Source organism: Anser anser (assembly GCF_964211835.1).
Source record: "Anser anser genome assembly, chromosome: 25".
In the NCBI taxonomy this organism is placed as follows: domain Eukaryota; kingdom Metazoa; phylum Chordata; class Aves; order Anseriformes; family Anatidae; genus Anser; species Anser anser.
The window spans coordinates 5,396,377-5,421,918 of NC_139746.1; the positions used below are offsets into that span (position 1 = coordinate 5,396,377).

At 61.4% G+C, this 25,542-nt stretch overlaps 2 protein-coding genes across 4 annotated transcripts; both read right to left on the reverse strand.

Annotated features, from left to right (window-relative positions):
- Positions 1-3,721: 3,721 nt before the first annotated feature.
- On the reverse strand, positions 3,722-10,693 carry ABHD17A (abhydrolase domain containing 17A, depalmitoylase). The gene is made up of 5 exons (XM_083810875.1): positions 10,510-10,693; positions 8,547-9,050; positions 6,273-6,467; positions 5,219-5,398; positions 3,722-4,288 (listed from the first exon to the last, which is right to left on the reverse strand). The coding sequence occupies exons 2-5, from the start codon at positions 8,858-8,860 to the stop codon at positions 4,063-4,065; spliced, it is 915 nt and encodes a 304-aa protein (XP_083667001.1). The 5' UTR covers positions 8,861-9,050; positions 10,510-10,693; the 3' UTR covers positions 3,722-4,062.
- Positions 10,694-12,452: 1,759 nt separating this feature from the next.
- LOC310886312 (AN1-type zinc finger protein 5-like) lies at positions 12,453-22,113 on the reverse strand. Of its 3 annotated transcripts, none has more exons than XM_083810722.1 (7): positions 21,940-22,113; positions 21,454-21,621; positions 19,301-19,474; positions 17,799-17,889; positions 16,954-17,072; positions 15,183-15,293; positions 12,453-13,241 (listed from the first exon to the last, which is right to left on the reverse strand). In XM_083810722.1, the coding sequence occupies exons 3-7, from the start codon at positions 19,449-19,451 to the stop codon at positions 13,093-13,095; spliced, it is 621 nt and encodes a 206-aa protein (XP_083666848.1). In that variant the 5' UTR covers positions 19,452-19,474; positions 21,454-21,621; positions 21,940-22,113; the 3' UTR covers positions 12,453-13,092. The 3 variants fall into 3 exon arrangements, with proteins under 3 accessions (XP_083666848.1, XP_083666846.1, XP_083666847.1); XM_083810720.1 differs by having other exon boundaries at positions 17,799-17,892; positions 21,940-22,100; XM_083810721.1 differs by lacking the exon at positions 21,940-22,113 and adding an exon at positions 19,741-19,802 and having other exon boundaries at positions 17,799-17,892; positions 21,454-21,563.
- Between the last annotated feature and the right edge of the window lie 3,429 nt (positions 22,114-25,542).

Below are 25,542 nucleotides of genomic sequence, written 5' to 3' on the forward strand. Positions count from 1 at the left end.
TCCAGGCATCGCTCAGGCATAGGATGACAAAGGGAAGCTCACAGGGGGCGAGGGGCCGCCGGCCCCGCAATCCTCTGGTGGGGACGGGACGCGCTCCTGCAGAGGGAGGAGAGAAGTGAGCCGGGAGGGGAGGAAAGCGGGCAGGAGCCTGGGGGAGCCGAGGGGTCCCCAAATCCGCGGCCATGGGAAGCGGCAACCAGCCCATGGCCAGTGCCAGCCAACGGCCCCGGCGCTGCTTCTGCCCGGGGGGCGGTTTGGGGTGCGGGCAGAGGGACGCGCACATGGGCAGCGCCGCGTGCCGGGGGTGTGCGTCAGTGCGTGGGTGCACACGAATGGGTGTGCAAACCGAGGGGGTGAGGAGTGTGCCACTGAAAAAGGCAGCGTGGGGACTGCGTGTGTGTGCACGTGTGCGCGTGTGCCCCCGTGGGTGTGCGTGCAGGTGTGCTCACCTGCCTGTGCACACGCGGATGCCTGTGCACACGCCTGCGGGCGCACAAAGCGCACAGACGTGAGTGTGCCGAGCTGTGTGGGTACCCCCCATGGGTGCACACCCGCAGAGGCCTGGCCCAGGCACTTGCCGGGACCAACCCGCCATAGGGGGACACCGGGGACCCCCAGGACCCCACCACCCCCTGCAGTGTGGGGTGGGGGTGCCCCGGCTGCACCCCGAGCTCCCTCCTGCCCAGGACGCGATGCTGCCGCCGCCGCCGCCGTCTCTCCCCAGGGCCGGTCTCTGCTCCAGGATGCTCGCAGCAGCGTTCCTGCCCCGGGGCAGGTGGGCCCTGCTCCCCCAGCGCCACCGCTGTCCCCATCCGCTGCTGTCCCCGCCAGCCCCCAGTTCGCTGCCTCACTCACCTGGTGGGGCAGAGCCGGGTGCTGCTGCCAGAGCATCGCGTCCTCTCCTCTCCTCGTCCTTCCCTTCCCTTTCCCCTTCCCTCCATCTTAGCCGGCGCCGTGCAGAGCCCCTCGCCCCGGCTTCCCTCCTCCAACGCCCTCCTCAGTCCCCAGCCCCAGCGCGGATGGGACCCTTCCCCGCTGCCCTTTTATACTGTCTTTGTACATATGACAAGCACGTGAAAAACCAGAGCAGGGCTTGGAAAAAAGCTCCTTAAGACGCTTGAATTCAGTTTCCTGGATCCCATGACTGAGCTCGGGCTGTGAGCGGGGTCTCATGACTGTGGCACACAGGCCCCGGCCGTCAAAAGGCTCCTTTATGCCCCAAAAGCCTTAAACCCCTCTTGGCCGGTCACTCGGCGAGCCCCAGGTCCTCCGTGCCCAGCCTGGGCCGCAGCCCCATCGGCACCGGCATCGCGCCTCTGCCAGGGGCGCCCCAGCAGGGCCGTCCTTGTCCCCCGAGGAGCTCCGAGGTGTCTGGGGCGTCCCCTCCCACAGCCACTGCACGCACATGTACAGACGCACACACAAGTACAGACGTACAGACGTGTACAGACACACACGGGTACAGACGTACACACTCCCCAGCCCAGCCGTGTGCCCGTGACTGCAGCAAGGGGAGCAGGAGCCGCGTTTGCTTCCAGGCTGGGGGCTTCCAGGTGGCCCAAGGGGACCCCCTGCCCTGTCCCCTCTTCTGTGCTGAGGGAACCTGGGCACTTGGAGGCCTGACTCTGCCCTTTGCCTCCTCCACGCCCTGCAGGTTTTGGCCGGGTCCCCCAGCGGCACCCCCAGGACACCAGACCCTGTCCCACCCAGCCCGTCTCCCTCCCCTCCCGGTGTTCCCAAACTGCGGCACCTGCAGCAGGGCGAGAAGTGACATCCCAGTGGTTCCCAGCCCAGCGTGGCCCCAATGGTGGGGGACACCGGGCCCAGGACCCCTGAGGTGGGTCTGGCTCAGGCATTTTGGGGTCTCTGCAGCTCCCTCCTTGGGCCTGTGTAAGGACCAAACCCTCTCGACCAGGACCAGCAAAGGGTCCGGCCCCAGAAAGCCCCAATCTCAAACCACTGGGGAGCCCTCACTGGGTCTAAACTTTATGGATTGAGCTGAACTTTTCTGCCTTTTTGCTTTTTTCTTAACTGAGACGCAGCAAATACGACCGCAAGCTGCCCTCATGTCCCCCGCGAACCCCACCGCCAGCCCCGGGACGTCCCGCCGGCGATGCAGAGCCGCTCCAAAGCATCTGCAGCTCAACAGAAAACAGGCAGCAGTAAGAGGATAAAAATACACTCAGTGCAAACAAAACACCTCTGTGCCGGGATTAGGGCGCTGCAGGCTGCTCCAGCCCCGCTAATCGGGGTCGGGGCTGGCGGCACTGCCGGGGGCCGGGGGCAGCGGGGCTGGGTGACTGCAGCGGCTTCCAGCACACGCGTGAGCCCGAGGCTGTCGCAGCCGCACGGCGAAATGAAGGGAAGGCTGGGGGACGCTCAGGGAGAGCTCGGGCATCCCAGCTGCCAAAATCCCCCGGGAGAAGGGGAGACAACCCGAAGCTGCCCCCCAAATCCTCCTCTAGTGCCTGCAGAGTCCCACTGCCAAGGGTCCCCCCACCTCCATCGCACAGCAGAGGGGACGTGGCTTCGGATGCCACAGGGGCGCTGGGGGCGGCAGCTGAAGTGTGCGTGGGGAGCAGGGACCTCTGTGCCCCCCACCCAAACAATAGGGGCATTTGAGCGCTCCGAGTGCGGGGCCACAGCAAGGCCCCACCACGAGGCCCCTCTGAGTGCAGCTTAAGGAGATTATCGCTCCTCACATGAGCAATAGGAGAAGGGGACAGGAGGGTGACAGGGACAGAGCGGGGAAACGGCACCTAGGAGGCCCCCGAGTCCCCACTGGCAGCAGGAGAGCCAGAGCGGTGCTTTGTGGTTTGGGCCAGCGACGAGGGATGTGCGGGAACACCTCAGCCACTTCCAGCAGCTCATCCCGGGGGGATCTCGGAGCAGGCTCGCACCCCAAAAGCACAAACCTGAGTGCTGTGTCCTTGTGTGGGGCAAAACAGCCCCATCCCCAGGCAGGAGGGGGACATCCCACGCATCCATCCCCATGGCCAGCGCATGCCCCCGCAGCCCCTCGCTGTACCTGGAATCAGAGGGGTCCCTGTGCAGTCAGCAGCACGGCTGGGAGCAGAGCCGGTCAAAAACAAGATTTGCCCCTGCTTTCCCTCACAGACCTGAGGGTGGTCCCAAGAGGGGGGTCCACAACAGCCCCCCCGCAATGGGGACACATCCAGGCACAACCCAGGAGAGGCATCGGCTGCTGGGGGAAGGAGAGGGGCTGGAACCGTGGGGCTGGGGCAGGGGGAGCAGCCCCAGGCGGCCCCGGAAGGGTGCACACAGGTAAAATGTTAAACCTCAGCTCTTTATTTGGTGCCCGGTTTCCTCACCCCGCTCCCCGAGGGAACCGAGAGCAAGGGGCAGGGGAGAAGTGTCAGAGGGGGAGACCTGAAGGCAGGGAGAGCTCCGAGAAGGCAGAGCAGGGCCAGAGCTGAGGGGGCGTGAGGCAGAGGGCACCCCTCCACGCATCCCCAGCCTCCCCTGGGGAGGCAGCTCCGTCCAGCCAGAGCCGAGCACCGGGCACCCTGCTGCCATCACCAGTCCCAGAAGGCCCCTCGGGAACAGGAGCTGCCACCTCCTCCGTCCTGCAGCGGGGCACACAGCACGCAGCGACGCTGGGGCAGGGGGGGGGACAGGCTCCCGCCCTTCAGCTGCCCCCGGCCCAGCCCCTCTCCAACTCGCCTTATTGCTATAGTCAGAGCAGCGGAGCAGCCAGGAGTAATCGGAGAGTTTGTTCTTTTAGGAGAGGGGACAAGGACGTGTCCGAAGCCGAGGATTCGCCATCAGGAGGGTGGGCTCTCGTCTGTCCGGGGAGGGGGGGAAGGAGCGAGCTGCCATCTCTTGCCAGCCCGGCCGGTGGTGCCGGCAGCGCCGAGGCTGACGCAGGGAGGGAGGAGAGCTGCGCCCACGTCCCGCAGGAAACGCGCCGTCTGCTCAAGCCGTCTCCCGAGGCTGAGGCTGTACAAACTCACTGTACCTCCAGCGGAAGGGACCGGGGGGCGCTGGGAGAACGGACGTGCACGCAGAAACCCCCGTCCCGCCCCGCTCCCCGCCCCGCGGCTAGTTGCGTTGGCTGGCCAGCTCCTGGGAGATGAATTTCCGAAGGCGCTCGAGGTACTGGCTGTACAGTTCAATGTCATTGTGCCCGGCCCCATCCACCCACAGCGGCTCCACGGCCTTGGGGCAGCGTTCAAAGAGTGCCAGGCCATGGGAGAAGTCGATGACTTCGTCCTCCGTGCCGTGGATGATGAGGACGGGAGAGGTGATTTTGGAGATCTTCTCAATGCTGTCAAGAAGGTGGGTGGGGAAGAGACGAGAGAGGGGGTGAGCACAAGGACCGAGGCACCCCGGTTCCTTCTGCCCCCTGAAACAGCCCCTCAGGTAAAGGCACCAGGAAATGCTCTCTGATCACAGCAGAGCGCAGGGATGTGGAGCTGCTGCTAGCGCTGAGCTCCGGGACAAGATCCCCGCCAGCGTGACAGACGAGGACCAGACAGCAGTGACAACGGCCCCACGGGACCCAGGCAGGGCCGAGGGAAACCGCTCCAGGACAGCGTGATCCTGCATGGGGATCAGCCGTGCCGCGCTGCGGGGCAGGGAAGCGCGGCTGTTCTCAGCCCGGCCCCCGAGGCCCCGGACACAAAGGCCGAGCGAGGCCGTCGGGACGTGGAGCGTGGGCTGGGGGCTCCCAGCCACGGCTTCCAGCTCGGGGAGCGTCCCTCGGGCCCCGTTGGCCTGGCTGCAAGGGAGAGGCAAAGCAGGAGCTCGTCCTGCCTGGAGACACCGCCCCAGCCCTCCTCAGAGTGGGGGGAAGGAGCCCAAAATACTGCCCTTGAGGGAGAGACAGGTCCCAGAGACCCCCCCCAGGGACTTGAGATATGCAGTGAGGGGCCGGGGGGATGGCCCCAGTGCTGACAGGCAGAAGGGAGAGGGTGGCTGGGAGGTGATGCCACCAGGGGATGTGGGGTGGACACACGGCATGGCCCTCAGGAGGTGGCACAGCAACCGCAGGAAGGGTTACCGATCCCCCTCGTGGGCCTCAATGCAAGGCAGGAGGATCCTGAGGGGCACGTTTAAGGCTACCATAGGACACGGGTCCCCCATTTCCCCATAACCCCTCTTTGCGGTCAGGGCTGGTGGTGAGGACAGAGCCGGTCCGGGCACTGCCCCTCCAGAGGTGAGCCGCGCCCCAGTCCCTCGTCCTCAGGCCACCTACTTGGGGAAGGCATCGAACCAGTAGGTCTTCTTGGTCTCGGGGAAGGCGACTCTCATGCCAGAGGTGAGCGGGGAGTGGAGCACGATGGCAGCGCACTCGTAGCGGGAAGCCAGATCAACCGTGGGCACCGTGCCGATGCTTTGTCCGTACAAAATGATGTTCTCCGGGCTGATCCCGTACCTAGGAGAGGAGAGGGCGGGTCGGTGCCCACGCGTCGGGCAGCGGAGTCACGTCGCCAGGAGACGCCTGCTCCGGCCACGGCACAGGCAGGGTGGAAAACGAGGGAAGGCAGCGGGGACAGCCCCAACTCCTCCAGGCTGTGCCCAAAGCAGCTGCCCTGCATCCCCAGCCGCCTGCTAACGCTGTAGCAATTAGCGCTAATTAAGAGCCGCACACAGCTTCCCCAGCTGGAGCGCCAAGCCCCGGGATAATCGTGTCTGGGAGGCGGAGGGGCTGTCCCCACCACGGACCCGGGAGCCGCCTGGGCTGAGCGGCCGGGTGAGCTGTGGGGGTGTCAGGGCCCAGCCTCACTGGCAGCGGGGTGTGGGGGGGTCACAGCCCCCCGGGGCAGCAGCCAGACCTCGGGCAAGCTGCGAGCCAGGCCCGGCTCCCACCAGGGCTCGGCGCGGGCACGACGGAGCGCAGCTTGTGCCAGCCGTGGGGACCACCGCATCCCCGTGAGCCTCGAAGCGGCCACCCTGAGCAAGGCCAGACCCCGCAGCATCCCCACAGCTCCGGGTCCCCCCCGCCCGCAGGCTTTCCGGCCCCCCCCCCGTCCCGTTCCGAGCAGCCTGGGCCCCTCTCGGGGAGATTTCCTGTTTTCCAGAGCTCCGGCCCGCAGGGTTTTCCCGGCGGCCTCGGCAGCTGCACGCGCCCCCGCCAGGGACACCTCAGCGCTCGTCACCGCAACGCGGTGGTGGCAGACAGCGATCGCACGCCGCCCCCGCGCACCGGGGAGCCTGGAGCCACGGCGCAAGCACGGCGCTGAACCCGGCACCCCGCGCTGCCTCCCGACCCGAGCCCGCTTCGTCCTGCCCTCCCCGGCCCCGCTCACCGCGTCCGCAGCGCCTGCCACGCAGCGTCGATGTCGGAGTAGAGGTTCCTCTCCGAGGGCTTGCCCGTGCTGGCGCCGTAGCCCGAGTAGTCGTAGGAGAAGATGTTGCAGTTGATGCGGGTGCCCAGCCCGATGTAGAAGCTGCTCATCTGCCCCAGGTCCACGGCGTTGCCGTGCGAGAAGAGCACCGTGTACCTGCAGCGCCGGGGCGAGACGGGCACGGAGGGTTAATGGGGGACGCTGCCGGGGTGCCCGGGACGTCCCTTTTGGAGACCGAAAGCCAAAGCCCAGCACCCAGAGGGCCACAAGAAGGTCCCCGCGACAGCCCCGGCCCGAGCCCAGAGCCGCCCCCGACCTCCCTCACCGCCCGGGGCTCGCTACCAGTGGAAACAGGCAGCCCATGGGCAGGATGCTTTTGTTGGAAGCTTTTGAGTCTATTTTTGGTAGAAAGCTCAGGATTTGGGGCCATTCGCCCAATGGGGATTTAAAGTACGGATTCTGACAGCAGCTTTTTTTTCTCTCCTGAGCCTGGCAAGATACCAGACCTTGGGAGAGAAGTGAATTGTGGGAGTGACAAGACGCAAAAAATTTCCACCATAAGGGGAAAAACAATGTTAATCATAAAAATTAACACTAATAGCGCGCTGATGGAAGCTTGGCTCTCTCCTGCTGGGGGGGGGAGACTCGTTGCTGAGCCCTTGCAGCCAGCAGCAGATGCCCGCGGCCAGGTCAGGCCCTCACATCCCAGCCCAGCCACCCCGGTTTGGCTCCTCTGAGCAACGCCCGATGGCCGGTGACCTTGCCAGGGCAGGAGCAGGGGGACAAAGAGCACGACGGCACGGAGAGGAGAGCGAGGGCAGGACCCAAGGCCTCTCTTCTGCTTCTGGATAACTGAGCAACAACGAGCTCCGGTTTGGCTTTTGCACCCTCCAGGCCGGGCTGTTAGCGCTTAGACTTCGCGGCCTCACGTCGGGGGGCGGCACACCTCGGCGCTGCCACGCCAGCAGCCAAGGCTCCCCAGGGAATGCAACCCCTCCATCCAGGAATGGAAGTTAAAAATAAACGCTTGAAATCCAGCAGAGCTAAACCATGGCAACAGAGGGCTCGGGGAGCCCCGGAAACCGGGCGCGCTGCTCAGCCCGAGCCACTGGGTGCCGGAGGAGCGGCCCCGACGCGGGGACGAAGCCGGCCCCGGCCCCCGGCCCCTTCCTTGCAGCCCCGCAGCCCGCGCCGAGCGCCGCTTCCGCAGGCGGGCTGGGGGGACGGCGCCAGAGCCCGCGGGCGCAGGACGCAGGCAGGCGGATGCGCAGGCAGGGCAATCCTGCTGCCGGTTTCCTCCCTCTGGGGACCTGCGAGATGACGGGGCCGGAGCCTGGAGCAGACATCCCCGCGAGGCAGCCACCCCACCTGAACCCGCCCCGGGGCGCCGCCAGCTCGGGGAGCAGCTGCCACGCGCCCAGCCCGGCCGGGGGGGCTCCATCTCCACCCCACGCCCGCGCTGCCCCCCGCCAGCTGTCCAAGCGGATCCCAGGAAGCTGCCGTGAATTCCTGGAGGCTCTGCCCGAGGCATTTGGCTCCGCTGCCCGTGGGGAGACCCCCAGCCCCTCGGCAGCTCCATGAGGGGTATGCGCGGGGGCTGACCCCAGGCCATCAGAAACGGCCACTGCGCATGGTCACGTCCTCCCTCCCCGACGGAGCAACTGCACATCAAGCTCTTCCCAGCTCACGGACGCGCAGGGCGACGCAGGGCAGGTTGTGCCTAAATCCCTCCTGGCTTTCACCCCTATTGCTCCTCTCCTTGCAGAATCAAACATGCCCAGCCAATTAGACCAAACGCGCAAACGCAGCCTGCGAGGGCTCACGCTGACGCCCCGCGCTCAGTGCAATCCTCACGCCGAGGCTGGGCACGCACCCAGAGCGTTGTGTCACCGGTGTGACACCAGAAGGACACCTCTCGGGCGGCCCAGGGGACGCCGAGGTCCCGGTGGCCTTCGGCTGCGCCTCGACTCGCTCCCTCGACCTGCTCGCTGCCGTTCCCAGTTCAGCCACAAGCCAAACAGGTTCTGAGAGCTGAGCTCACCCGCGCCGCCGGATGCCTCCGAAGCCCCGCGGCAGGGCCAGCTCCTTCGGCAAGGCGCCGGGTCAGGCTGGGGCGGGGAGGTTGCCGCCTGAGCAGGACGGCCCCGAGCCCTCCAGCACCTCCGCAGCCCGACGTCCACCAGGCCGGGGTCAGACCGGCGGCAGCGCCAGGCCGGCACGTCCGCCGCCACTCACCTGGCGCCCGGCACGCAGCGGACGTACATGCAGCCGATGCGGTTCCCTCGGCTGCTCTTGGTGACAAACACCTCGATGTTGTCCAGCTCCCGCTGGGAGTACTGGAAATCCGCCCGGTCCTTCAAGTGCAGCTTCCACCGCCCCGCGGCGCCGCCTCGCAGGGAGCTGGTGCTGGTGCTGCCGACGGGCTCCGGCTCGGGGACCACGGCGTAGGTGGGCTCCGGGGGCAGGAAGGCCAGCTTGGCGGCGATGCGGCTGGGGCACGGGGGGCAGCAGAAGAGGCAGCAGAGCTGGCTGATCGACAGCCCGTTCATGACGGCGGCTTGGAAGCCGGGCACGGGCGCGCCGGCAGCGAGGGAGGATCCGAGCTGGACAGAGGCTGGCAGCGGCCGGCGGAGGCCCCGTCCTCGTCACAGCTGCCAGCGGCGGCGCGGGGCGGCCGGCAGTCCCTGGAGGGCCGTGGGTCTGGGGGGGGCGGCCGCCATCCGTCTGTCCACTGGCAGCCTGCGGGAGGGACAGACGGACAGCAGTGAGGGGCTCACTGTGCGCTCACGCGCACGTCGTGGCGCTTTGTCGCAAGCGCAACCCGCGGCCACAACCAAACCCGGCCCCCACGAGCCCCTCGCCCACGTGTAACACCCTCCCGCCCCGCGCTGGTGCTGAGCCCCCCGCACCCAAAAACATCCCACCCCCCCCCCCCGGTGCTTTCTGAGCATCCCCCATCGCAACCCCCGCAGGGATCTACGGCGTCCTCGCGCCGGCCCACGCCGGGGAGGCGAGGACAGCGGCGGGGGATCGCACGCGCGCTCCGCGGCAGCCGCACGCTCGGTGCCACAAAGGACGCGGCCCCTTGGTGCCCCCCCCCCCATCCCTCGGGGTGCTGGCACGCGTGTGTGGCTGGAGGGCAAAACTCCTGAATAAAACAGTGAAAGGAGGGGGGGTGAAAAAAAAAAAAAGCAACTATTTTCTGCAAGTTTGGGCACAGGCTTGCGGCTGAGGAATGTCAAAGCAGCCCACACCCCGAGGAATTCGCTCCATCTGCTTCCGAAGGGCTGGGAAAGAGGAGGAAAGGGTGGAGGGGGCGGCTGCAGCCTGGGGGGGAGGCACGCACGGAAATATTCGGAGCAGAAGGACGCCGCTGCCCGGGCCCCGCGCTGGGAGCTGGACTCGGGTCCCCCCCCCCGGACCGGCATGGCCACAGGGTTGCATCCTGCACAGACCAGTGCCGCGCTGGGCGAGCCGGGGCAGAGGGGGGGAGTGCTGAGCACCCTGGTGGCCACCGATGCGGGGTGACCGGTGGCCACGCCGGGCGAGTGGCCACGCAGGCAGGCGGCGGTGCCCACGGCTGTGCCGTGCCCTCACCTGTGTCACCGCGGGGGGGGGGGGGGACACACACGCACCCCGGTGTGCCCGGGCCGTGGGGGGGGGGGGGGGGGGGGGGGCGTGAGCTGGCCGCACACGCAGCCGGACCCCCCCCGCACCCCCTGGATGGTGCTGGGGGCACGTCCAGGGACACGCTCCGGGGGGGGGGCTGGGAAGGCACCGAGCAGTGCAGGGCACTGACCCCCCCCCCCCCCCCCCGCCCCACAGCAGGACCCGGCCTGGCACCCCCAGCCCCCCCCCAACCCCCGGGCTGAGGGGGGAAAATATGGGGGGGGGCGCCTGTCACTGCCCCCCCCCCCGGCTTCTCCTGGAGCACGCAGCGGCCCCAGGCCCCCCCAGTAGTCCCCAGGACCCCCCCCAAACACCAGGCCCAGCCCCCCTCAGCCTCAGGACCCCCCCTTCAGCCCCAGAGCCCCCCTCAGCTCCAGGCCCCCCCTTCAGCCCCACGAACCCCCTTCAGCCCCAGAACCCCCCCACCTTCAATCCCAGCCCCCCCACTTCAACCCCAGGCCCCCCCTCAAGCCCCCCTCAGCCCCAGGCGCCCCCCTCAGCCCCATCCCCCCATTCCCCACCCCGCTACCTGCACATGCCGGGGCTCCGCCGCAGCGCAGGCCGGGCTCCGGGCTCCCCTCAGCCCAGCTCGGGGCTCCCCCCGGGGCTGCCTCCTCCGGGCCGGGCGGGCTCGGGCCGGGCCGGCCGCTGCGGGCCGCCGAGGCGGGGGCGGCGCTGCATGGCGGCCCCCCCCCTTCCCCGGCCCCGCCCGCCGCCGCCGCCGCGCGGCGGAAGTGACGCCCACGCCCCGCCCGCGCCGCGCGCCGCCCGCGCGCCCGTTGCCAGGGCAGCGCCGCGCGCCCGCGCTGCGACTGCGGCGTGCACCCGGGCTGCGTGCAACTGAGCTGCGGTGCAACCGGGCCGCGCGCAAACGGTTCCCGCAACCGCTGCGTGCCAGCGGGCTGCGTGCGACCGGGCTGCAGTGCAGCAGGGCTGCGGTGCGACCGGGCTGCGTGCAGGCACTGCGTGCGACCGGGCTGCAGTGCAACCGCTGCATGCAACCGGGCTGCGTGCAGCCACTGCGTGCAACCGGGCTGCGTGCAAACGCTGCATGCAGCTGAGCTGCGGTGCAACCAGGGTGCGTGCAACCACCGCGTGCGACTGCTGCGCTCCTCCCTGCAGAGCTCGCACCTTCCCAGCGCTGCACGGCTGCTCCCCCGCAGCAGTTGCAGGGCCCCCCAGGACGTTGCACTGTCCTGCCCCTTGTGGGCTGCGGGAGGCAGGCTCTGGCGAGACGGGGTTGCACCCCGCAGACCATGCAGCGAGGGGTCCTGCCCTTCCTGGGCACCAGGGAGGTGAAGGGTGGTCTTGGGGCCAGGAAACCAATGCTGGGGGTTCCCTCGCAGCGCGTGGCCTTGTCCCCAGGCTGCAGCATCGCCCAGGACCCCGTCTGCAAGCCCCGCCGCGCAAGGCCCTGCACAGCCCCGCTACTTCTACCAGGGCTGTTGCTTGCACCGCACCCCACTTGCTGCTGGAGGTGGGGAAACTGAGGCACGGCGTGTCGAGGGCAGGCACACGGCCACGGTGCCCCCACCGCCCCAAGGAGCCCCCCCGAGCTGCCCCTGAGCGGAACACCCTGCCCATGGAGAACCTCGCCCAGCATCCAAGCAAATGAGGCTGTATTCGTATTCACATATCCGGGCTCGTACTTTCTACAAGGAAGGAAATAAAAAAAAGGGAGGTGGGGGGAAGCTGGTGGCTGCCCCGCTGCCCCGGGGCCTTCCCTGTCCCCTCCACGGCCGCGTTCCCTCCCCAGGGGCTCACAAACTTTGTGCAAATGGCGATACCTGGTGCTTGGTGCAGGCAGGGGAGCCAAGCTGTGCTTCCCCGCGCCCGCTGGCAGGCCCTTCTGGAACCTCCGCACCGCACTTACAAATGGGGCAGGATTCCCGCGGGGCTCGCTCAGCGCCAAGGCTCGTTCCCAACCAGCACGACACCGAACCCCGGGACGCGGAGCCGCGCTGGCAGCCCCGGCATGTCCCAGCAGTAAAACGTGCCGCCGCTCACGCGCCCTGGATGACACCTCCCAGAAGTAAAACCTGAGGAAAACGTTGGCGAAGGGCAGCTGAAGCGGGGCAGAGGCTGCTGTTGCCCCCTGGGACCCGTCGGGATGTCAGTGCTGGTGAGACTGCCAGAAGCCGGTGGTCCCAGCCCCGCTTTCCCCAGAAGCGGAGCCCTGGTGTCCCCCGTGCCCCTTCCCTTCCCTCCCAGAACCCTCTGTGTGCGTTTTGGTGTTCCCCAGATGCTGCCACGTGTGGTTCTGAGCTCCCCAGAGCGCCCTGGGTGCCCTTCTGTGTTCCCCAGGGCTCTCCACGTGCTTTCTGGAGAGCCCCGGAGCCTCTCTATGCACTTCTGGGCACCCCAGACCCCTCCCTGTGACTTTGTGCCTGCCCCAGAGCCCTCTGCATGCCCTTCCCCACGTGGAGCAGTGCTTGCTTCCAGGTCCTGACCTGTGGCCGGAGGGTGTCTGTGTCACGGCAAGCCACAAAATAACTTTACTGTGCCACACGCTGCAGCTTAAGGATGCAGTTGCTTCAACAACAGCTTCTCAAAGGGAAGGGAGGGGTTTAGGAGGCATTAAAACTACAGAATCCGCTTTTCTGCGTCCGAGACCGAACACTGCTCGGCGGGCAGGGGTGGGACTGCTGCTGGGAACCCTCAGCTTCCCTTTCTGCGTCCCGCAAGAGGAGACGGTGGGGCAGAGGGAGGGAAGTCTGGGGGCAGCTCAGGGCTCCAGCCACGAGCCCCAGGCAGTTTGCAGGGCCTGGAGCCGCGGGATGAAGGGACGGGCTGGCGGTCCGAGAGCTGCTGCCCGCGCCCACGCGCTGCCCCGGCAGAAGACGAGTGCCAAGGTGGCACGTGGAGCGTGTGAGGGCTGTCATCCTCGTGGGAGCTGGACAGAAATGGATCGGCTGAGCCCTGTAGGACTGCAGGGAGAGGAGGAACACCATGCTTCTGCCAAGGAGGTGCAAGGAGCCACCCTGTCCAGGTGCTGGTTTGCGTGTGCTGCTGGATCCCCATATCCACTGGTGGGGCTGGGAGGAGGAGGGAGGCTGGGAGGACGGGGGGAGCACCAGGCCACCAGGCTGTAGTTCGCGCCGCTCAGCCCCGTTCACAGCTTCTGGATCTTCTCAGCTACGACGACGGGGTTCTCCTTCCGGATCTTCTCAGCGGCTTCTGCCTTGTAGTCATAGGGGCAGGCGTGCATGTCTGAGTACCGGTGAATGGCACAGAACAGGTTCCCGCAGCGGCAGTCAAAGCCTGGGGGGAAGAAGAGCAGAGACAAAACCACGTCAGTCACCATCCAGCAGGGCCCGGCCCTCTCCTGCAACACCGTGAAGCTCCACAAACGCAGAAAGAGGAGGCCGAGCCAGTGAGGGGGGGTCTGTGCCCTCGCTGGGCGAAAGGGAGCTGGGGTAGGGCGCGATCTTGGGCCGCAGTTTTGGTCTCCTCTGGCCGAGCCGCTCTCAGGGCTGCTGTGAGCACACACGTGCTCCGGGCAGGCCCGGCTGTCACAGCGGTGGGAAAAGCTCCCCAAGCAGCTGCTCTCCTCCTTCCCCAGGGCCAAGGGATACGCTGGGGACCGCAGAGAGCCAGATTTCTAACCCAGGCCCTGAGCAGGCAGCCCGAGCTGCAGCCGAGCCCTCCAGAGCATCACGGCAGCAGCACCTGGACGGGCCAGCAGTGAGGTGGCGAGCAGCAAAACCTTGACCTCATCAGCGTCACTTTCAAGCTGTTTAGGCCTTAAAAGTCTGTAATTTAGTCACTTAGACACAGTGCTGTCCAGAAGTGCGACCGTTACCACAGCACACAGGGAAACTGAGGCACGGAGAAGGGAAGGGATTTGCCGCAGCACAGATCAGCTCCCCGTTGCGCTGGCAGCAAACCACGCTCTCCCTTGCAGCACCTACAGGCTGTACAGATCCCAGACGCAAGGCTCTGAGGTGCCACTTTGCACCTATTTGAGAAAACCCGTTTTATCCTAAATGCCTTGAATTCTCAGGAGTTCCCTGCAAGTTGATTCCTACAGGAGAAGTGACTTCTGAGTCTGAAGTTCTTAAGGGAACACCCATCCAGGAAATCTATCCTCCCTGCAGATCTGAAGGCTAGGCACAGCCACGAAATAACTGTGCCGTACTCTGCAGCTTAAGGATGCTTCAACAACAGCTTCTCAAAAGGAAGGAAAGGGTTTAGGGGGCATTAAAACTACCGAATCCACTTTCCTACATCTAAGACCAAACACTGCCTTCCCTGCAGCCCCAGCCTTATAAACGTGCATTTATTCTATGACAGTGCCCTCAAATCTCCAGGCTCTGAAGTGCCAGGTGCTGGACAAACCTTCTGGGCCAGACTCTGCCAAAGCAGCTTACATCGATGAAAGCAGAAGTGCAAGTGCAGCTGCTGACTGCTGAACGCGCTAAGGAGGCTAAAGAGGAGAGAGCTCTGCTAGAACAGCGTGACCCGCGCGGCGCTAGGGTTAACTTCTGCCAGGGAAAACTAAACTCCAAGAGTCAGTTTAGGGGAATGCTGCTTTTATTAACAAATTGCAGGCAAGTTAACTGCTTCATGAATTTCCTTTCCAGGGCCAGTTTTCCCAGTGATTCTACAACTGATACCAGCCACCCGACACCACTGCAGCACCTCTCGCTATTTGGCTTCACAGGCTCACCGCTGAGCGCCACCCTGCTCTCAGAAAGCTAACGGCACAAGTCAAGCAACTTGAACAAACAGGATGAGTCCTGGAGTGGGATTTTCAGTTTGAGTCTAACTCCCTTCATATCGGTATCACCAAGGTTTTGCTGCTGATTTGAATAGGAGCAGAATTAGATCGACAGCGAGCACTGCCTGCCTTTGCTTCTGCAAACAGCTTTTGCCAAGCAGCAGAAATAACCCCACAGGCACTGCTCCATCCAGTTCTGCAACCCGGAATTCAAGGGCTGGCAGGGAAACTGTGACGAGCGTCAGATCCCCCACGCTACTGCCAGGGACAGCTCTGTTTGCAGATCAGAGTCCTCTTCCCACCTCCCCTATGGCACCACGTCTTGCAGATGTGAAATACTTTGGGGAGGGATACCTCCAAGCACTGACCCATGCCAGCCCTCTGAACTCGGGCAGCATCACAGCACGAGGTGATCTGTTTGCAGGGCTACGAAACCCGACTGCTGAGGCTGCAGGCAGGTTTCCTCGCAGTCAGGGTCTTACCAGTCAGCCCTATCTTCTTCCGGCATGTGAAGCAGCGGTTCTTTTTCTGTTTCGGTTTTTCCGAAGATGTCTTGCTCTCAGCTGTGTTCTGGGATGTTTCGAGGAGAGCACCTGAAACAAAGACCAGGGTTTTGTTACCTGTCTCAATGAACTAAGCAACACGTTCATTTTATTCCTGTAGCCGCTTGATTCTGGGCCTGTGCCAGACAAACACCTCCACCTGCACGCTCTGGCCCCGACAGTTAACAGCCTGCAGACATCGAACCCCTAACTGAGGTTTGTCGTCTTCCACAGACAGAGATCTGTGTGCCTCACGCAGCTTCACGTTCTGTTTCAGTTCCCTAAGTCCAAGACTCAGAAACACCACCAAGATATTAAGGTTTAGCTAAGGCATACATAAGGCAACGTGACGCTGTTTAGCTCACACTGAGAAAAGGTAATGCTAAGAATTACCCGGTGCTTGCTGTAGGTTAAGAATGCACACAGACAGTCAGCTTAGCTGATGTACAGTAATACAAGTGCACATCTGAGCCTGGAGTTAATCTTTGTTTAAAAAAAAAAATAAAATTAACCCCTTGTAAGTACTAGTAATTATTTTTGTTGACTCTTATGTAAGTGTTCCTCGTATGTAGGTCTCCGAATGCTTTGCACAGATACTCATCGCTGTCTCTAATCTACCAAAAGGAAAACTGAGCTCTGAAAGCCAGATTGTTAAAGGTCACTGATGCTTAGCAGGATTTCCTACAGCACCTAAGCAGGCTAGAGTCAACAGGAGGGAGGAGCTCCAACTGCTAGAAGATACACACCTGCAGCGCACACGGCGCTGAAAACCAGGCTAAGGAGACCAACAGAGGCAGAGACAGCTTTGTGGATCTGACCCTAAACAACTTTCTAGTAACCCCACAAGCAGACGAGAGGGGCAGGCTCTTTCAAGTCTCTCTTTGACCGAACAGTCTCTCACCTGCCTGTTGTAAACTGCCTCCTGGGCTTGCGAGCAAGGGATTACCAAACAAAAAACGCACAATCACACGCAGCGACTGGAGCCTTTGCTGCTTTTTTTTAAACAACCAACAACCCTGTGTTTGTTTTTTTTCTTAGCTTTGTACACAAGCAAACTGTCAGTTTTAGCTAAAGGTGGGTGCCTCCAATGCAATGTCACTTGGTCACAGCTCTGCTGCAGCGTGAAGTCTTGCCTTGTAACAGATCAACCAGAGGATGTGTCCTGCTGGCCAGTGACACCCATACTGCTCTACCACTTCGCCGTATCCTCTCTGCAAACAAACTGACAGCGTTACGTCCCTCTGAGGAGCAGGGATGCCTCCGATCACACAGGACGACGCCTGGGCCACCAGCTGCCCTTGGCCACCATCACAAACACTGCTCCAGGGTCTCAGCTCCTCTCCCAGCACGACGCTGGATCCATCTCTGTTCCTCCCTCGAGAGCTGGCACAGACCTGCAGCGTGCAGCTGACAACAGCCATGCAGCAGGCTGTGGGACGCTCTGGGCTTCCTGCCATTCACTAAGATAGGCGTCATGGAAGATTATCCTCCTGCCAGCGAGCTGAGGGCTGGCAGACACTCAGCGCTCAGCCCACGAAGCAATCTCTATCGGCCTGCCTTCGGGGACAGTGTTTTCTCTCCCTGTTACCTTCACTGCCAGTGGCTAACAACTGTCCCCTGGACTTACTGGCCAGTGTTGTGCTTGCTGCTGAAACTGACTTGCTACATTGGTGTCATCTTGACTTGTGCAAGGCCAAACCAATCAGCCTACCTGATGAGGAAGATGCTGATGTGCCTTCTTCTGTCTTGATGAACCCTTCCGTCTCGCTGCTGTTTTCTTCTCTGGATATGCTCATGGCCGTCATCTGATGGGTCACAGGAGTCTGAGCGCTGGGAGCATTTGCAACAAACAAACCACAGAGCAAACACAAATATTTTCCTTGATGAACAGTGAGGTGGGAGAGATCTTCAGCTCATAAACTTAGATGCATTATACTTGGAGGGAGCTCAGGAGTACAGTAGGCCAAATGCCCTTAAGACTTGGGATCAAAGTTCTTTATAGGCACAAATGTGTGATAATCGCAGTTTCCTTTTCTACCCAACTATATCTCAAAGCCAAGGCAGCAGCCCAACAAACAAGACCAAGGCCAGGGAAACACAGTTATGAGTCATGACTGTAATGTAATGGGAGAGCTCAAGAAAGTAGTAGTAGCATCTTCCTTCCTACCAAATATGACTGAGGTCCCTAATTCCGCTCTCGCAGCTTCCAGACTGGATCACCACCAGGTGCTTTCACTTAGGACTGGGTTGAAACCGAGCGGTTTACCATAGCTAGCGACGGACACGGTGCACTGGCTGTAAGAGAACCAGGCTGCAGGAGAACCAGTTTACTACGGGGTGTTAATTTACTACCGACCTCTGGTACCTGACTCTGAACCAGTAATCATTGTCAGGAACATCTCAGTCCTCCAGTTAAACCAGGGTCACAGTGAACTGTGTTTGATCCAGCCTGTTTTACAGATTTCCTTGGCCATGCACAGGATGAGAGCCTACCCCTTGTGTCCCAGGGCCGGTCTGTAGCACGGCTGTAGGGAACCCCCCAGACTACGCCCCTACCTGGCTTTCACATCCTCAGGCGTGGAATCTCCCTCTGCATGCTGCCCTGCAATCGAGTCTGACGCCATGGGGCTGCTGTTGGGACCACTGGCTGCTAAGAAACAAGATCACAATCTCAGAAAAGTTTTAGAAAGGTTAGCAAGTTCCTCAGGTGCTAGGAGAAAGCAGGATGGAGCATTTCCAGCAGGCTCCTGCTCCCTACCAGGAGCTGGCAGAGTGCAGGCAGGCTGGGATCACTCCCAGCTCCCCTGTTCTTACACTCTCCCCTCCAAATTTGTGTGTAGGTCTCTGTGGGGACAGAACATCAGGCCAAATAGACCTTGCCATGACCCGGTGCAGCTATTCTTACACTAGATCAGGAATGGCTCCTTAATCAGGATCAGAGCAACCTTCTGAAACGAGGTGCTCATCTTCCTGAGAGCCAAAGACCTCATTTATGGAGATCTGCTCAGCTCCTCGGGATCTGTTAGCTCCTTTTTGAGGGACGAGTGTTTATTCACAGCAGTTGTGCTGTGTACCTTCCACTACTGTGTTTTTTTAAACATCTGGCACAATCTGACTTCAGCCACCCATGACACCTCTGGCACTCTTTGATCTCCCTTCTTTTCCTTCAGCATTGCAAAATAAATGCCACATCAGCACAAGTATTCTCCTATCAGTATAAATTAAAGAGCTGTAGTACCAACATCCCTCCAATCCAGTGTTATTTTGCAGCTTCTCTTAAGTATAAGAACCAGATCCCCCTCTGCTGAAAAGAATTGGCTTGAATAGAAACGTGTTGTTTTATGTCATTCAAGGATCTAAACCAGGGTGTTTAGAAAAACCCTTTGTGATTAATCCTTTGTCAGCAAGAGCTGCTATACATTTTGGGTGGCTAATTCCAGCAACGCCATTCTTACGCTCAGGAACAAAACTAGAGAAGATCTCCAGAAGGCGTTTCTCACTGGTGTTATAAAGTCAGCACAGGGGGCATCTGCACAGACTCTCAGCAAGAGAAAACCCTGCTGCTGATGCTAAGAGCACCCCTTCCGTGTGCCTAGTTTCTTCCCAGCTCACTGATACGTCAGCTGTGCTTAGCTGCGAGAAACAAAGCTTTTATTTCATTGGTTTTGCCTATCAAGCTTGTTGAGAAAATTACGCAAACTCAAAAGGCCAAAATCTTCCCAAATAAAATTCTATCTGTTTGGAGGGATCTGTCATGGTTTCCAGCAGTCGCCACGGAGCTCAGGGAGAAGGTTAGAGCTATAAATCTGCCAATGTTAGAGCAAGCGAAGTTTTACAGTTTACTGGAAGGTGCTGACTGAGATGGGGTTTCACAAACAGCTGGGACTGGGAACAGAACAACCAAGAGAACAACCAACCCTCTTACAGGGAACAGAGGTGGTTTTTTTGGGGGCGGTGGGGGTGTAAATCTGCTGGTGGCCAATACCAGTATCATGCTCTAACCCAGTTTGCATCCAGGCACTTATTTAAGATAGATTTCTTGGACAAAAATCCTCTACCTGATGGGCTTATCCGGTCACTGCTCTGTTGCCTCTGCAGAAATTCCTTATAGCAAATGGAGCACATCCCATTGGTTCGGGGGCTGCCATAAAATCCACAGCCAGTGGTACACAGCAGAGGCACCTGGGTTTGGTTCGTCTCTTGAGCCATTCTTTCTCCCTCAAGACACCAAGCTAAAAACAGGAATAAAAATGAGACAGCTGTTACGGTCAAAGAACTACTTCATTGTATGCTGCAGCTGATCAGGAAGGAGCACAAAGGATCCCAAGAGCCTGGTTCCTGCATGCACACAACAATGCAACCCGAGCCCCTTGAGCTAAAGATACAGAGGGCTTGTAAGCAGCGACAGAATACACGACTCAGCTGCCACAAAGCCTGAAAAGTCAACAGGAGTCCCTCCACACCACAGAGCTTGCCAAACTCTCTGTAAGATACGCACGTAAGGCCTGAACGATCCGCTCTCAAACGTAGCAAGTGCCATCGCAGCATGACTAATGACTCCTGCAAACACCGGAGCAACAAATACAGGTCAAACGGCCAGCATCCAGGTTAATTAGTTACAATCTGCGCTCAGCAGCGTTCATTTTCACTACCAGACAGTTTTAGTTTTTTAATTCTCTGGAAGACGATGCAAGTGATTCAAAAGGAACCTACTGACTCTCAATTCTGACATATTAAAGCATTTCCTGACATATGCTGGTGGATACGGAGAACCGAAGGTTTCTATATTTAGGCTGGAAATAAGAATAAGGTTTCTTTCCATCAATAAGGTGCGGTTCTGGAACACCTCCCTAAGAGGAACAATAGAAACAGCGATCCTACTTTCAAACTGAATCTTACTCTCTGGATCCCACGCTGTCACCTACATACCCAGGAGCTGACCCCTTCCAGCCACATGCATTTACACGGCCAGACTGCACTGCACCCTCTAAACCGTAAGCAGTAACTCCTGGCAACAAAAAAAAAAAAAAAAACAAATTCCGATGGAACAAAGAGATACAAAACATAAAACACCATCAGTAGCTGGAATTATGCACTGTTCTGCAGGCAAGATCCTGCTTCCAGGGTAGCACCGACCAGTGCCCCAGCACTACAGACAAACACCAGACAAAAAGGAGCGTAGCACCCAGCCCCGAGTGGCAGGACGCGTTCTTTCAGCTGTGACGGAGCCCTGCAGCAAGGATTTCCCCCTTCCCTCATCCGCGTTTCCTCAGGAAGCAGAGCAGAGCCAGCTTCCCCGGCCTGGTCCCTTTGTGTGAACAACGTGGCCGCGGCCTGTCCAGCCTTGGCACATGGACGTTCACAGGTGGCTCTCGCTTGGAAGTGCCCTAGCAAACACGAGGCGCTGCTCCGGGGAGCTCCCAGCAGCGTGCCTCCTTCCCCCAGCATGGCAGACACACAAAGCATCCACGGCTTCACAACTAACTCCGCCACTTTCTTTCACGCACCCACAAAACTTGCTCTGCAAAGGGAATAAGGTGACGGGATCATGAAATAATAACCCCCAGGAGCGCTCCTGTGGGAAGGAAGTGAATCAGCTCTGGTTTGTTCCTCCTTGTCCTCAGCTGCGCGATAGGAATCTCAGCTCTGCAGCTGGGGTTTCCTTTGCAGAGCTCGGACCAGCGTTCCCGTTACCAGACCTGGAGTTCCTCAATCCAGATCAACCTCTCCTTCAGCACAAGCAGCCGCAGGAGCCTCCTCCGCATTCAGTTCCCCTGTCCGGGCTGTACAAAGGCTGTGGTTAGCACAGAGCAAACCTGAAAGGCTGAATCCCCATGACTGCAACCAGGTGTCAACCACCACCACTCACAGAATGATTTTCATAAGTCGTTTCTAATTTTGAGTGACCCTAGAGACAGAAATAGAGGATTGCTGCTACATTTGACAAGTTTAGCTATCCCTCAGCAAGCTGCCTTACCTAGCCACCCACGGGCAGCCCGCAGATGGTCACAAGCGCCAAGCAGCACGTAGCCTTACTGCAAAACCACTGAAATACAGAACCTGAGGGGAGATCTGACCTCTTCCCCTTTTGCTGCTCCGTCCATGAGCCAGCCCCCGGCGCAGAGGCAGCCTGGAGGCGGCACCAGCGCAGGGCTGTCGGAAGCCAGGGCTAACACCACTTCTCGGCCACCCAAAGCCCCAGTCCACTCACCCAACGGGCCTCCCGTCCGCCGCTCCGCTCAGAGACGTGTCCACGCTCGGGGCAGTGGAGCCCCGAGGAAGCCACCCCGCAGCTGAGCCGCTCCCTGTTCGAAGGCCAAGGCCGCCCCGAGCTGCCCGTGACCGAGGAGGCCGCTGCGAGCGGGCTGAGACCCCCAACCTGAAAAAGAAACCCCAAACCCAAGTCACGGCCACGGTGCGCAGGACCCCTCCGGGCCCCCACCAGCTGCCAGCAGCGCAGGGCCCGCAGCGGGGAGGCCTCGCAGGGCGCTGTGGAGCCCGTCCCGAGCCCTCCGCGGCCTCGCTGGCCCCGGGGGTGGGCACGGCGGGGGGCCCTCCCCGGGCCTCGCCCCCAGCCGCGGCCGGGCGCCCGCTCCCCGCTCGCTGCAGAAATCGAGGCCGAGGCTTTGCGGCCTACGCGGAGGCGGCGGGCAGGGCCGCGGCCGGGCCGAGCCGGGCCGGGCCGGGCCGCACTCACCGGCGGAGGCGGGCGGCCGCCGGGCCGGGCCGGGCCGGGCAGGGCCGGGCCGGGCCGGGGGCGGCCGCCGGGAGGCTCAAGCGGGCGACGGGCAGGGCGGGCGACCGGGAAACATGGCGGGCGCGGCGGAGGGACCGCGGCCCCCGAGCGCCCTCCCCCGGGGAGGGCCCGACCGGGCGGGACGGGACGGGACGGGACGGGGAGACGGGGCCGGAGGGGAGGGCTGGGGACCCCCGGGCACCGGGCTGGGGAGGGCTGCGGACCCCCGGCCGTCGGTTTGGGGACCCGCGGGCACCGGGCTGGGGACCCCCGGTTATCAGTTTGGGGACCCCCCCCTGCCATCGGTTTGGGGACCTCCGGGCAGCGGGCTGGGCACCATCGTGCTGGGCGTAGGTGTGCCCGCTATAGGGAAGGGCCCTGGGGCCACCCCATCGCCACCCCCTTGCTCTGGCTATAAGGGTTGTGGCACGGCCAGATCTATAGGGGGAGGGATCTGGGAACCCCTCGTAGGGGCTGGTAGCAGGGTGATGGTTGGACCAGGTGATCTTGGAGGTCTTTTCCAGCCCTAAAGATTCCGTGATTCTGTGATGCAGTTGGCCACAGGCTATAGGAGAAGGGACCGGGACCTCCGTGCCCTAAAGCTATAGGGGCCAGGGCATAGCTGATGGTGCCCCGGCTGTAGGGGGAGAGCTGGGAGTGGGGTGCCCGCTGCACATTTACATTGTTAACACAAAGTTAATTCAGAGATCGTTTAGTCCCAGGCAGGCTGTGTCGCTGCTGCTTCACAGACAGAAAGGGATGTCGGGGTGCTCTGAGGCCCAGCATGATGCTGCAGAGCCACGCTTCCATTGCACAAGGAGGCACAGGCCATGGACCTGCCAGCCCCGGCAGCGGCTGCGATCGACCCCTCTGAGTTTGCCAGCCGCCACCTCCCAGGTTTTGTTCTGCTTCATCAGCAGGATGAAAAAGCAGCGGAGTAGGTGAGCTCTTCCCTCTGCAGGCACTGGGAAACGGTGGTCGAACTGCTCCGTAATGAGCTGTGCAGAGCCGAGTTCTGGAGGTTTCCAGCTGGAAGGCAGGCTGTGCAGGCTGCAGATCATCCCTGCTGCTCTTCTCTGAACCTTTTTTTTTTTTTTCCTAAACTATGCCTGGGTATTGTCACAACATCTCACTACAAGGCTGGTCCATCTGTGAGGTGGTACCCAAAGTGCAGCCTCCTCCCTAGCCATGCTCTTGTGTTCGTGACTTTGTGGGTGCCTCCTGCAAGTGACTGGACTTGGAAAAAGTGCCTGGCAGGGGGTTTTGGCAAGCAGCGGGGAGCAAAACTCCTGAGAAACCACCATTAAGGTCAGCTGCTGCCCAAAGGGCTGGTTGTCTTCCCTGTCCCAGGGGCTACAAAAATGTTTGTGGGTTATCCCTAACCAGGGCACTGGCACAGTGTTACTGCATTTCTTCAGCTAACCAAAGCCAGGCTTTGCCCTGGGGATGCTCATGGGGCTCTGGGCACCCGGGACACCTTAAGGGGCTGTTTCCTGCATATGTGGGTACAGTTTGATTTTTTTTTTTTTTTTTTTTTTTTTGAGGGGCTGAGCAAGTCCCCAGCAGCTGGGGGACCTGGGGAAGAGGCCTCGGTAGAGGCAGAGCCCACGGCCAGGGCGTGCTGGCCACCAGGTGGCACCAGGCTCCCACGGAAAGGTGGGCACCCAAGTACCGACGCAGCCCTCACCCTCGCACCCCCTCCATCTCCCTTCCTGCCCTCAACCAGCCCCCCCAGCACCCTGCTTCCAGCCTGGGGTGGGAGCAGGGGCCCCAAGGAGGGTGTAGGGGCACCTAGCCAGAGGGACAAGGGCAGAGAGCAAGGGGCACAGTGAATGGAGCTGTTACATATTTCCCCGTGATGCTATTTTCGTATTCAAGGCCGCGGGGGGCTCCTGGTTGACCCAGCCTGGACCTGTCCCCTCCCTGCCCCGCTCTCCCCTCGTCCCCTGACCCGCTGTGGTCACCGCTGTGGCACCAACAGCACGGGGACACGCTGCTGGAGCATCACCCCCTGCCCGGCACTGCTGCCGTCTCTGCCTGCTGTCGGGCGGCATCAGCCCCCTCCACGGCCAGTCTCGGGGTTACCTAATGGCTGCGCAGAGCACATAAATGTCATTCCACCTAAGGGAGCGAGGCGTCCCGGGAGGGGAGGGCTGGGAGAGACGGGGTGGCTGAATCTAGGAGCAAAACAGTATCGATTTCTAGCCAATTATCACTGGTATCAAAGCAGCACAATTAAAGGACGAGGACAAATTTCCAATACCCAGCCTGCCTCTCTGAGGCCAGAAGCTCGGCTGCGCAGCACACATAAGCACGCACGCAAGCACTTACGTCTGCACATGTACGTGCTTGTAGCACACGCATGTGCGTGCGCGCACACACACACACACACTCTGCGCACGCATCCTCTGCTCGGCAGCATCTGCTGAGCTTGTTTTCCCAGCAGAGTTAATCTCCCCAGCCTGCTCCGCTGCCTTGGCTTTTGGTGCTGCCAGGATGTGCCTCCATCTGGCTCCTGCTGAGCCCGGGGAGGGCGTGGGGCTCTGGGGACGGTGGCAAAGCCCTGCCCCGAGAGGAGCCAGGGCCGTGGGACTATGCCCCTTCCGCATCCCCAGGCTGCTCTGTGCAGCTTTCTCCCTCCTCCTCCCCACTGCCTACAGCTGGGTGCAGCCCTGCTGCACCCCGGGGCTCTCCCAGGCTGTCAGCTGAATGCTCGCCCTGCAGAGGTTTGGTTTCTCATCCCCTCGCAGGATGGTCGTGGGGGTAACACAGCTCTGAATTATGTTGCTCTCATCTTGTTGGTGGCAGGCGGTGTTTGGGAGCACTGGAGATGCCTGAGGGGGCCAGACCCTGGTTCAAAAAGCATGCAAGAGACTGGTGCAGCACCACGTACTGCACAGGAGAATCCATACAGCGTGTGCTTGTAGACCTGCTGGGGATGCTGCGTGTTCCTTTCTGGCACTGCTGCTTCCCAAAGCGAGGAGCAGGACCCAAACCTTCGCCACCCGCCCCAGACACTGCCACCACCTCCTCCGCAGCCCCGCTGCCCGGGCTCTGATCTTGCACAGCTAACACATTGACCCAGAGCTGTGCTAGCCCCTCACCGCAACGTCCCGCACTCCCTGCCAGCATGACACACATCTGGGGAAGAAGAAAGGCGTGGGGGGCGTAAAAATCCTTTTAATAGGCTCAGTGGGTTAGAAACCCCCTTGCAATTACCACCTTCTCCTTGTCCGGTGCGTACAAAGGACTCGCCGGGGTGCCGGGCATGTTCCTGACAAACCCAGCGCAGCGGCAGGAGCTGGGAGGAAAGAGCAGACGCGGGAGCCCTTTCAGACTCCGCTATTTGGTTGCAAACTGCTTAATTTCCTGAACAGAATGATATTTTTGTTGTTGTTGTTGTTTTGATGGAAGGACGGCACTTTTTTGGCATGTTACAATCCCAGGGCTATTCATCCGTCGCCACAGCAACGAGCTCCATCAATGGCCATCCGAGATTGCGGATGATTAGAGACAACATGTAAAAGGTGGAAGATGCTGGGCACCTCGCAAACCTCATCTTCC